Source organism: Hippocampus guttulatus, chromosome 11 (assembly GCF_054856545.1).
Source record: "Hippocampus guttulatus isolate MCC_2025c chromosome 11, RoL_Hgut_1.0, whole genome shotgun sequence".
In the NCBI taxonomy this organism is placed as follows: Eukaryota; Metazoa; Chordata; class Actinopteri; order Syngnathiformes; family Syngnathidae; genus Hippocampus; species Hippocampus guttulatus.
This window is the reverse complement of record NC_141271.1, coordinates 4,985,189-4,998,642: the sequence shown is the minus strand read 5'-3', so window position 1 is coordinate 4,998,642 and position 13,454 is coordinate 4,985,189. Positions and strand designations below refer to the sequence as shown.

Sequence of the window (13,454 nt, the reverse complement as noted above, 5' to 3'; positions counted from 1 at the left end):
TGCACCATCGGGAAATATTTGTTTGCTGAAAACCTTTAATTCTTTCCAATATCTGTCCATTCGACACCCCTTTTCCTCGTTAATTAGCGGGTGTGATGGAGCCGCTTGATGAGAGATGGGCCTATCCTTGGGGTTTATTTGCCTCTCTCGCCCAAATACAGCCCAGCGCTAGAGTGGTCGTCTACCAACCAGAAGGTTGTGAGTTTGATTCTCAAACCTTGTGACGATGTCAAAGCTTCCTTGAGCAAGGAACTGAACCCTCAGTTGCTCCTGATGCTGCGTCATCAGGAGTTAAAACAAGGTGACAGTGTTGAAGCGCTTTGCGTACATGAAGATAGAAAAGTGCAATCAAAGTGAAAGCCCATTTACCATTTAGCTCAAATAGGCTCCGGTGCACCCGTGACACTAAGAAGGCTCAGCAGTATAGAAAGTGTATACACATAGCTTTACACGCCTATGCTGTGTTTTTTATGTGGTTGCTCTTGTGTCTTATGTCAAAAATCTGTCACCTGAAATCTCGCCGAAGAGTTTTACTCTCAGTAATATGGACATTGAAAGAAAAGTACTTGATTTTTGGTTGAAATTTTTAAAATGTATTCAAATACCACTTATCATTTCTTTCATTTTGAGGAAAATTGCTTTAACCCACTTTAATTATGTGCAACCGATGTTTGAATTTAATCAATCCAAAGGAACTTTTTTTTTTCAGTGGAAGGTAACTTCATTTGCAATTTGCTCCCAAATGGTACAGTAGAGTATAGTGTTCACACGGCACACATTTGCTCCGGCGCTGCACCGATGTATTTTGTTGCAATATATTTTACACCGCAGCAAATTGTGAGGAGCGTTCACACGTACAAAGCCGCTGAGCGTGTCAGCACCGGCACAGCGTCGGTGCAGCCCCACTTGCGTTCACACGGCAGTTTCTGCAGCGGAGCAAAACGACAGAAAACAAATGAGCTGTCGTGTTGGTTCTTTTTAAAACGTATACACAACTCAAGCACTACTGTACAGGCACGTCCTCCTCCTTCTCGGTCTCCGTGCCTTCTGCTCGAGAGTGACCGCCCCGAAAACGTAAATTAACGATAACTTCAATGACACTCAGAAAAGCAAACACGTAATGCGCCAAACAGAAAATCAAGAGAGGAAATCACAAAATAAATTATATGGGGGGGGGCTGTGAACACACAACAAAGGAACAAACTACACAAACAACTCAGAGACAGTCCAGTCTCCTACAAAAGGAAAGATGTTACCAGCCAAGTCTTGTGTGGTTATTAAACAAACACATGACGGAAGTCCGACAGAGCACGAAAGCAACGCATTCTCGCCGCACGTAATCAACTCTTCACAAGCATTTGCTAAGGAGCAAATTTAACCCAGTTGCGTTCACACGTGCAAATTTACATCGGTGCTGCTTCGCAAACGAGCATTTGCTCTGGAGCAAATTTTTAAACCACCTCCCTGAAGTGGATCAAATTTGGTCCGGTGTAAGCTGTTTTCCGGGGCTACGCCGGAGCTAATTTGCACGTGTGAACACTCTACTGGGGCAGCCTCGGCGTAGCACCGGACCAAATCTTGCTGTGTGAACACCGCTTATGTAAAGTCTAGCACTTACCAGATCATATTTAATTATTCAGCCAAGATATTTTGCAAAAAAAAAAATAGGACAGTGAAGACAAGCAAAACATCCACATGTATGACAGTAATCCAGCAAGCATCACGGGGTAAACTCTGATGGTGTGTGACTTTTCTTTGCCTTCTTGCCAATGTTTATAATATGTCTCTACAAAGTTTCACTACCTGGTGACACTACAAGGTGGAGCTAGAAGATGATGCTACAATGAGACGCTACAATGAGGCGCTACAATGAGGCGCTACAATGTGGCGTTACAGTATGAATGAATTTATTCTTTTTTTGGAGCGTGTAAGAATGACTGAATAAAAAGAACAAATAGACAGACCAAATTAATCTAAAATAAAATAATCACAAATAAGTTGAATTTGACAGATTTGAAAAGGAGTAGGAAGAAGTAACATTTTTTTAGTCTTACCCCTTCAGGATTAACTCTATATAAATATTACTTTATTTGAACATCGAAAGATAGACAGATACTTTGTTCATCCTGTGTGAGAAATTGGAGAATATATCAATATTGTACTTTGATGCTATAATAATAGGTAAGAAACATTAATATATAGACACGTCCTTATTTGGACACACACTGATACACAATAATATAAGTGACTGCATCATGAAAAACAACTACCCTTACCTGTATAATATACTTCCACAGTCACATTCCATTATTTATTAAGTTTTTTTTTTAAAGTTGTGGTTCTGCATTTTTGGATCTTAAAATTTGCCAAATTTGACAATGTGGCATGACAATGTGATATGATGGTGTGGCTTTATGGTGTTGTATTGTGATGCAGTGATAATGTCATGCTGCAGTCTCACACTATGAGTAAAATTACGGGGTTCCAACACAAATTTATATTCTTATATTCCACCACTGAGTTACACTCCAAAGATGCACCACCAACTTACACGATAAAGTTAGCATACACAATTGGAGGACTCACACTCAAATCAGTTCACATTTCAGCATAACATTTCCAGAATAGATACGTATGTCAAATATCAACGCACATAACTATTATTTTGTTTTTACCTCTCTAACAGCGGTTAACATCTTTTTTTTCCACTTTTGTGAAAAGGAAGAATTTACAAAGATGCCTGTCTCATTCTCCAATTCTGCATTAATCTGCCTTACTCTTATTTTTATTGTTTTTCTTCTTCTTGTTTACTTTTTATTAACACTGGAAGAGCCATGACCATCAATTGACTTGTACTGTATTTACACTTGTGTGTTAAAATGTCACGTAACGTGTTACCTGTACAGTTAATAAAGATTTTGTTTTGGGTTCATGTTTGACCCTGAAACTGATAGACAGATAGAGAATATAATGGAGGGAGAATTGAGAAAGGATTAAAAAAAATAATAATAATTTAGAAATTTGCCGGGATATGAAAGTGCTCTATAAATACAGTTGAGTTGAGTACAACCCAAATGCCACATTTTTAAACAAATTTTGTTTTTTTTGGAGCAAAGCTGACAGCTACACGCGCACACCATGTACAGAACCTTTTGACAGGCGGAATAAAGGTTTATTGGTTTTTGCAGGCATTGTAAGGGAGAGCGGATTCATTTTTATAGTGTGTTTTAGGGCCTGTACTTTACTGTGCTGTGTATTTATTGATCCAGTGCTCACACCGAGGTTATCCTTGATTAAAAAAAAAAAGCTCATTTGGCATCAATTTCTCGGAGCCAGCTCTGTGGGATTCATTATCTTCACCTGGATCTATGTGTAAATGGCTGGGATGAGAAAAAGTGACTAACAAATGAAATTGAGCTTGGTTTCGGGGGAAAAAAAAGGACATCATCATGCAGGCGGGATAAATAAAAGCAGGAAACAATGGGGCATTGCCGCGGGAGCATCATTAGGCCAACCAATAACAGTAACCTTCTGCAGCGTTTGTGGCCACTCAGCAGTTCCTCAACATGAGCCTGCACACATTGACTCTCACACACAGAGCCTTAATGACCACACATACACACACACGTTGAAACTCCCCTAAGCCACCTTAACACATGTATTGCACAGCAACATGCATATATTGCACTGGCTGTTGTTTTGAATTCCACCTGTTTCCTCCTCCTCCTCCTCCTCCTCCTCATCATCACCATCATCATCATCATCATCATCACCAGCTCTCCGAGCTAGGATTAAAATAACTTATTCATGTGTTTCGATTGAAGCTTTCTAAAGTTGATCTTCTGCTGCTGCAGCATCAGTCTGCATGCCGGATGACGCTGTCACCCCAATGACACTATATCCCCACATCAAATGCCTCCCCCCCTTTTTTTTTGACTTGGCAATGAGCTGCAACTCACAGGTGAACTCTTCCCTCCCTCGCTTCTTAAAGGCAAGCAATTACTCACAGTTGTTGGCAGCAGACGCTCCGCGGAAGGCGCAGAAAGTCACGCAGAAGGCAAGCATGTGCGCCAGCCTGGTCATCTTTCCGTCTTCGTCTTGTTGCCTTTGCTCCCCTATTTTGAAATGTTATTTTATCCTCTGAGAGTTGACGAGCGACTGGCGAGGAGGAGCAGAGAGGCTCTTCATCTTCCTTTGTCCACGGAGAGAAGGAATGTGATGTGGGAGAGCAAACCGCTCCCACGACGACGACAGGCTGCACCCCCCTCCTTCTCGTCCTCCACAACAACGACGGCGATGTGAGGCAGCCAACATCCACTCTTTACTCACTCACTCAGTCAGCAGCATCCCTGCATCGCTCTCCTCTCCCGCCTCTATCCTCCTCCTGCCTCCTCCCACTATCGAAAGCACCCACCCACCAGGATGAGGGGGCAACGCCTGCCTGCAGCACATACTTTTTTATTGTAGACCCAAATTTTAATATAGAAGGCTACTGTAGATAGCAGAGTCCCGCCACAAATATAAGATCACTCATACGCTGTACAATCATATTGAGCATATCACATTCCTGTATCAGAACAGAAAACTATGTGATACGATTGATTGCTTGTTAGATACCACATATATCGTACAGATCGATACCATAGATTAAAAATGCATGCTGGTTTTTCAATACAGTACTTCATCAGAAACTAAAAAGCATCGATATTAGGTTCATGGCTCAACAACTTAGATATGTGCAAGGATGACATCAGACAACAGTAATATGAGAACGATATTGAATGTGTTGGCTTTTGATACGGAAGTAATACATCTAATAATATAATATATTATTATTATTATTATTGGATATAGGTTTGCGGTCGAGTGGACAGATAGACAGCTAAAAAAGATTATTACTTTAATTGTTTCGGAGGTGGTTACTGCATTGACCTCACAGTGCAGAGGTCGGGTTCTATCCCCGGCCTTCCTGTGTGGAGATGGCATTTTCTCCTCGGGCCTGCATGGGTTTTCTCCGGGTACGTCGGTTTCCTTCTACATTCCAAAAACATGCATTGCAGGCTGATTGAACACTCTAAATTATCCTGAGACGTGAGTGTGAGCGTGGATGGTTGCTCGTCTGTGTGTGCCCTGCGATTGGCTGGCAACCGCTTCAGGGTGTCCCCCGCCTACTGCCCGAAGATAGCTGGGATAGGCTCCAGCACGCCCGCAACCCTTGTGAGGATAAAGCGGTTGAGAAAATGCATGGATGGATTCTGAGGCTGTATTTGTGAACTGAAACAATTTACTTTGTTTTTAATAGAAATAAATTAAACCTCTATTGGCTCTGTTGTCATGAGCTTGTCACATTAAGCCACTGAGCTGGTTGGCAGGATGGCTGCTTTCCCAACAGTTGAAACCAAATTTATTGGATTTGATTTAAAGTTTGTCACACACTTAATTAAACTGGATAACCGGTACAGGTACTGAAATGCTATTTGTGAAGAACATAGACTGAGTCCCACCCTGAAGAGCAAATTTATGCAAATAATTGGTACTCCCCTAAAAGTCATTATGGTCACGCCTTGGAACACTTTGACCACCAAAAATGTTAATTACTTAAAAATAAAAGATAACAAAGGCTATTGCATTGATGTCAATTTATTAAAGCTTTGATTTTGAAGTTAGCCTTTGTGTTGGCGGCAAGTTATATTATGAGTATGTTTGCAGCTTCCTAGACATCTCGAAATGATGTGGGGGTGCTCATGTGAAGTCCCGGTACGCCATAAAAACTTCGTCAGTGCCATAGAGGCTAAACTTGAGAAGTGCTGGTACTCTGTACTGCTGCGAACCGGCCCAGACCATTTAAAGCACCCGTGAAGACTGATTTGATTTACAGATTGTGGAGTTTTCATGTGACATGAGAATTCTGTCGTGATTCGTTTTGAAAATTGGCACACTTTAATTGTGAAGTTAACTTGCATCGTGGATCTGGAAGTTATCACCAGTGATGTGTGCATGGCTCAACCACACGCTACTTTGAAGGAGTGTGTGTTTTTACATTCACCTTTTGATAAATCTAATCCAAGCAATTTCATCGGAATATACCATACTCATACGGAAAGCCCCAAAATCTCGAACTTACGGGTCATTATTATGATGACTGTTTGCGACTGGCACTTCCACTCCAAGTCACATGAGCATGCGCAAATGCTCCTTGCAGCTGAAGAAAAAAGTCCTCCTATGCTCAGCCTTTTTCACCATTTAATGATATAATGTCAATGTTCGGCGGTCATTATAATGTAGTAGGGAGACTCACACAGCTGTTGTTGCATATGGAACAGATGTACAGCAACCCACAGACCACTCCCCCATACACATGCATCTCTCTCTTTCTCTCTCTATCTTTGTATATATATATATATATATATATTTTTTTTTTTTTTAAATTTATAACATAGATGTAATTGATCATTAGATTACCTGAGGAATCATTTTATTGCATGTAAACCATGTTGGTCATCATGCACATCTATCCATCCATTTTCTGATCAGTTTTATCCTCACAAGGGTTGCGGGGGGTGCTGGAGCCTATCCCAGCTGTCTTCAGGCAATAGGCGGGGTACACCCTGAACTGGTTGCCAGCCAATCGCAGGGCACACAGAGACGAACAACCATCCGTGCACACACTCACACCTAGGGACAATTTAGAATGTTCAATCAACCAGCCATGCATGTTTTTGGAATGTAGAAGGAAACCGTAGTACCCAGAGAAAACGCACGCAGGCACGGGGAGAACATGTAAACTCCACACACGAAGGCCAGAGATCGAACCCACGACCTCTGCACTGTGAGGTCACCGTGCTAATCACTCGATTATTCGTCCGATTTATTATTTATTCATTTAAACCCTGCGGCAAGAACAAAACTTTGGGCAAGCTGAAAAAAAAAATCTAGTCTGATATCACAAAATTAATATCATAACTACAAAGCTAGACAAATAGTTGTATAAAAATATATATACCGGTACTTTAAAAAAGATTATTATCATATTTAATGGACGCTGCCATGGATGTTTTATCTTCATAACATGTTTTTTTTTTTTTTATGGTGGTAATGCAGTTATGAGTTTGAGAATGTCAGGGCAGAATTTTACCTAGTGCTGTTTGGAATCAATAAGGTTGTATGTGTGTGTGTGTGTGTGTGTGTGTGCAGTATAAGAACTCGTCTTGGTTTTTGTGGTTGCTTCGTCGGCATGTACTGTTTAAATAATTCATACATAACATGGTTGGCTGTGAAATAAAAGAAATCCATGATTTCAGCACAGTGAAAGACATGCTGTTTGTTGACAAATTGCTGCGCTGCGGTCATTCTCATGCCGGTCATGAGCCTTTATGCTTTCAGGTACGTATTTAGGTCCGCATCCACTTGGTGAAATACAATTTGGGCAAGAGATTTTTTTTTCTTCATTAATTGTGTATATATATATATATATATATATATATATATATATATATATATATATATATATATATATATATATATATATATACATACACAGTATATATACAATCCTCGTCTCACCCCTCGGGTGGTGTCTGTCCCTCATTCAGCTCGGGTCCTCTACCAGAGGCCAGGAAGCTTGAGGGTTCTGCGCAGTATCCTTGCTGTTCCCAGCACTGCACATTTCTGGACTGAGATGTCCGATGTTGTTCCCGGGATCTGTTGCAACCACTCATCTAGTTTGGGGGTCACTGCCCCGAGTGCTCCGACCACCACAGGCACGACTGTCACCTTTACCTTCCAGGCTCTCTCCAGCTCCTCTCTGAGCCCTTGGGATTTCTCGAGTTTCTCGTGTTCCTTCTTTCTGATGTTTCCATCACTTGGGACCGCTACATCCACTACAATGGCTTTCCTCTGCCCTTTATCTATGATCACGATATCCGGTTGGTTCGCCATTACTATCTTGTCAGTCTGGATCTGGAAGTCCCACAGGATCTTCGCTCTGTCATTCTCCACCACCTTCGGAGGTGTTTCCCATTTTGACCTTGGGGTTTCCAGTCCATACTCCGCACAGATGTTTCGGTAGACTATGCCAGCCACCTGGTTATGGCGTTCCATGTAGGCTTTCCCTGCCAGCATCTTTCACCCTGCAGTTATGTGTTGGATCATCTCAGGTGCCTCTTTGCACAACCTACACCTTGGGTCTTGTCTGGTGTGGTATATCTGGGCCTCAATGGCTCTGGTGCTGAGGGCCTGCTCCTGAGCAGCCAGGATGAGTGCCTCTGTGCTGTCCTTCAGGCCAGCCCTCTCTAGCCACTGATAGGACTTCTTGAGATCAGCCACTTCAGTTATGGTCCGGTGGTACATCCCGTGTCGGGGCTTGTCCTCCCATGATGGTCCCTCTTGAGGCGCCTCATCCTCTATTCCCCATTGTCTGAGACATTCTCTGAGTACGTCATCCGTTGGAGCCTTCTCCTTGATGTATTCATGGAGCTTGGATGTTTCATCCTGGACAGTGGCTCTCACACTCACTAGTCCCCCGGCCTCCTTCCTTTCGGCTTGCGTACAGTCTCAGGGTGCTGGATTTGGGATGGAACCCTCCATGCATGGTTAGGGTTAGGAGCTTTCGGGTCTTAACGTCCGTGGTCTGAATCTCTTCCTTTGGCCACCTTATTATTCCTGCAGGGTATCTGATTACTGGCAGGGCATAGCTGTTTATTGCCCGGGTCTTATTCTTGCCATTGAGCTGGCTTCTTAGGACTTGCCTCACTCGCTGGAGGTATTTGGCCGTAGCCGCTTTCCTTGTTGCCAGTTCGAGGTTGCCATTGGCTTGTGGTATACCGAGGTACTTGTAGCTGTCCTCAATTTCTGCTATTGTTCCTTCAGTGCGGACTACCTTGCCTCTCTTAGTCACCATCCGACTACATTTCTCAAGCCCGAATGACATCCCGATGTCGCTGCTGTAGATCCTGGTTGTGTGGATCAGGGAGTCTATGTCCCTTTCGCTCTTAGCATACAGCTTTATTTCATCCATGTAGAGGAGGTGACTGATCGTAGCTCCATTTCTGAGGCGGTATCCATAGCCTGTCTTGGTGATTACTAAGCTTAGGGGGTTCAGTCCTATGCAGAACAGCAGTGGGGAGAGTGCATCACCTTGGTATATGCCACATTTGATGGACACTTGGGTAAGTGGCTTGCCATTGGCTTCAAGTGTGGTTTTCCACATCCTCATCGAGTTCGCAACGAAGGCTCTTAGGGTCCTGTTCATCTTATACAACTCCAAGCATTCAGTGATCCATGTATGTGGCATCGAGTCATAGGCTTTCTTGTAATCAATCCAGGCTGTGCACAGGTTGGTATGCCGGGACCTGCAGTCTTGTGCGACTGTTCTGTCAACCGGGAGCTGATGTTTGGCTCCTCTGGTATCTCTACCAATGCCTTTCTGTGCTTCGCTCATGTATTGATCCATGTGTCCACTTTTCTTAGCCGCAATGATGCCTGACATGAGCTTCCATGTTGTGGAGAGACAGGTTATTGGCCGATAGTTGGATGGGACTGCACCCTTTGAGGGATCCTTCATGATCAGGATCGTTCGCCCTTCGGTTAGCCGTCCTGGGTGAGTCCCATCCCTCAGCAGCTGGTTCATTTGTGCTGCTAGGCGCTCATGGAGTGCTGTGAGTTTCTTTAGCCAGTAGGTGTGGACCATGTCCGGGCCTGGTGCTGTCCAGTTTTTCATATCTGAGACTCTTTCCTGTATGTCTGCCACTGTTATGGTAACTGGGTTCTGTTCAGGGAGGTTGCTGTGCTCCTCTCTCAGGGTCACCAGCCATTGTGCACTGCTGTTATGTGCAACCTCCTTCTCCCTTATGCTTTTCCAGTACCTTTCAGTTTCCAGTCTTGGTGGGTCAGCTCTGTTGTTGTTAGGACCCTGCCACTGAGCATACACTTTCGCAGGTTGTGTGGGGAACAGCCTGTTTATTTGTCTGGCCTCATTCTCTTTCGTGTACCGCTTTAGGCGGCTGGACAAGGCTTGGAGCCTTTGTTTGGCAGTTTCGAGTGCTTCAGGTATAGTCATCTGGATGTACCTCTCGGGTATTGGCCTTTTCATCACACCTCTCTGGGCCTCTGTCAATTGACTCACATCTTTCCGAGCCGCCTTGATCTTAGCCTCCAACCGTCTTTTCCATGGTGGTTAACGTATCTCATGGCTTCCATGGTTGCTCTTATAGCCAAGCATCTCTAGGATCACTGATGCTGAAGTGTATATCAGCTCATTGGTTTCCGTGATCGTTACGGTAGGGATCGCCCTCAGTGCTGCATTTACACTTTCCATGAGACTTTCAGGTGGTACTTCACATAGTTTCTAGGTTGCCCAGCTTTCATTCTCGCCATGATCTTAGCTTTCAGGTCAGTTGCTGCCTCGCTCAGCATTTCATTCATTGGGGCTGGCCTCCCAATCTCATCATCTGCATTCATTGGGGCTTGCCTCCCAATCTCTGGTATGACCTTCTCCTCTGATCTGGTAGCCTGGGGCCCTTCACCATGGAACCTGCGTTGTACCTCATCAATCTCAAATTGTGACAGCAGTTGCCGTTTGTGGATGTTGGAACACTGAGCTACTAGTTGTTTCGTGGTCAACCGTGACTGTGGGTTTCGAAGTAACCATTTAGCCCACATTCTCTGCATGTAACCCCTCTGACTAGGGTTGCTTGAGTAGTAGCATTCCAACAGAGCCATGTTATCGCATCTCGCCCATCTCCGCTTTGTTCCAGTAGCCCATTTTTCATCAAGGTGCTCTGGTTCCCCAGCACCTGACGCATAACTTGTTTGGCCGGGTGACGTCTGAGTCGGCATGTCATTCATTTTATTGTCTCTCATCATTGTATGAGGTAGGCATTAGCGTGAAGGATCTTGCCCAAGGACCCACACTGGATGGTGTTATGTGCTCATTTTTGCCCCAAGCGGGATTCGAACCACCGTCTCCCGTACGCCAAACCGATGCCTTACCAACTGATCTATCTATCTATCTATCTATCTATCTATCTATCTATCTATCTATCTATCTATCTATCTATCCATCTATATTTTTACTTATTTTATTTTATTTTTTTACTGATCTTTGCTCTGTAAATTGGTGTGTAAGCCATTGTGTGGACTTCAACACACCACGTTGTCTTTTCTTCGGTTTATCACAACGCAACACGAATCGATTCGGGCTCCTGTGAGTCTCAGATTTCATCAGGAAGCCCCGAACAACCACAGTCATACGTATATATCGGCATAATATGTAAATGAGGGGCGGGCAGTCCTTCCCCTTATGTAAAAATCAAAAACAAAGAAGGTCAAGCAAAGTTCGACCTTTGACATGATGACAAAGTACAGACCATATCTGCCGGCCACAGACCCAGACCTGTGGTTTGGGTTCCTCTTCGAGGGCACATGACACCCCTCAGGGACAATCACGAGGTGGTGGAGGCGACAAAACCCTCGGGGGGCTGTCAATCATTCAAGGTGAGATATGACCCCGACTTCACCCTACATTCTTTGTTTAAGTACTTTAGCAGATGTTCAGGAAAGATACTGATAACAATAGGTCTCATAGCAAGGTGAAATTCCAGTGTTCTACTACTACTTCTAGCAGAATAATTCCTTAACAATGGATAGATAGATAGATAGATAGATAGATAGATAGATAGATAGATAGATAGATAGATAGATAGATAGATAGATAGATAGATAGATAAACTATTAAGTATAAGTAGTGGGAGGCACGGTGGTCGTAGCACGTCCGCCTCACAGTAAAGAAGTGAAGTCATGGTTTCGAATCCAGAGTTTGCTTGATCTCCCTGTGCCTGTGTGGGTTTTCTCCAGGTAGGTCAATTGATCACTCATAATGTTCCGTCGGTGTGATTGTGAGTGTGAATGGTTGTTCATCTCTGTGTGCCCTGCGATTGGCTGGCACCCAGTTCAGAGTGTACCCCGCATATGTCATGATTTGGTTTGGGACCAACAGGTGGCACTGTAGGGCTCTCCCTGCAGCTACACACCTGTTGGTCATTATGTAATTAGTGCTTTAAAAGGACTCCCAGCCCGAACACGCAGTGTCGGGTCATTGTGGTGCTCTTTGCTACTGTCATGTTTTTGTTTGCTGCTAACAGGTTTGTTTCAGTCATGTTTCAGTTGCTGTTATGTTTCATCTTTAGTCATGATTTTTATTTGATACTTTGGAATTTGTTTGTTTTGGATTTAGTTGTCTCTCTGTTTTAATACAATTGTTCAAGTACACCCTGCTCCTCCCTATTGCCTGCTTTTTGGGGTCCACCGCGAACCGTGACAGCATACTACTGCCCGAAGACAGCCGGGATAGGCCCCTGCACGCCCCGCCACCCTTGTGAGGATAAGCGGATCAGGAAATAAATGGACAGATATATAAATAATTAAATAATGAAGACTGTATAGAAGCGATGAAACAAGCAAGCAAATGAATGAATAAATAAATACATATATAAATGAAGCTCTGAAAGATAAATCCAGAAATATTTTAATAAATCATGGTGTATTTACTTATTCAGGTAATTTTGGATGTATTTATTCCGTTATTTTTGTCAGTTGTCCGTATAATTTGCTGCAACCTTTGAATTGAGAAAAAGTAGCACATTTGGTGGAAAAATATGAAAATGTGGGAATATCAATAACAGTTCATTTGTTTTCATATATACAGTATGTATGTGTGTTTGTGTGTGTGTGTATATATATGTATATATATACATAAACACTACCCAGCGCCCCAAAAAATTAAATAACTTCATTTATTCATATCTAAAATCTACTTCCAAATTGAAATGAACTGAAATGCCATTAATCAATTCGATCCCCCCAAATTGTTTTGCTTTTTTAAAATACAGTAAAATATCATTGCAGTGGATGAAAACACAAAATATTTGTAAATGAACATGTACTGCCCAGCGCGTAGCTCTTCAGCCAGGTAATAGTCAAGTGTCTTCCGATAAACACACAAGGTTTGATCTTGTATTTTAGCAAAGTCATTTGAAATTTATTGTCAAACTGTGACACAGAAATAGCATAAATCAACACACACAACTGTACATATATATACTGTACATTTACATACGAATATGCTAATAGCTTCAAGCTAAACAAGATAGCTACAATCTAAACAGAGCAAAAATGCCGCATAAATAAAACATAATGTTTATCATTACCCAGTTATCGATACTCAACTCTGTTAATGAGTCAATTTGTATAGCCACAACAGGAAATGGCTTGGGGACAAAAGGCGAAATGCTCCTTGGATCTGCTCAGGGTTTTCATGATCAGAGACAGTGCTACAAAATAACTGAGCAATTGAGTCACATGTGAATGATGCAACTCCATTCCTAGTGGCCAACACTTTGTTTCTATGGTAATGTCTCACCCTCACTCCACGTAAAAATGGAATTTCTCTTTCTGTT

At 42.9% G+C, this 13,454-nt stretch overlaps 1 protein-coding gene across 2 annotated transcripts in view; it reads right to left on the bottom strand.

Moving 5' to 3' along the window:
* Positions 1–4,303, bottom strand: part of LOC147197849 (contactin-associated protein-like 5) — a 200,970-nt gene extending 196,667 nt beyond the window's left edge. For both annotated transcript variants that reach the window (XM_086123341.1, XM_086123342.1), the window contains exon 1: positions 4,008–4,303. In XM_086123341.1, coding sequence (XP_085979467.1) covers positions 4,008–4,083 — 76 coding nt within the window. In that variant the 5' untranslated portion in view covers positions 4,084–4,303. The remainder of the gene's footprint in view (positions 1–4,007) is intronic.
* Between the last annotated feature and the right edge of the window lie 9,151 nt (positions 4,304–13,454).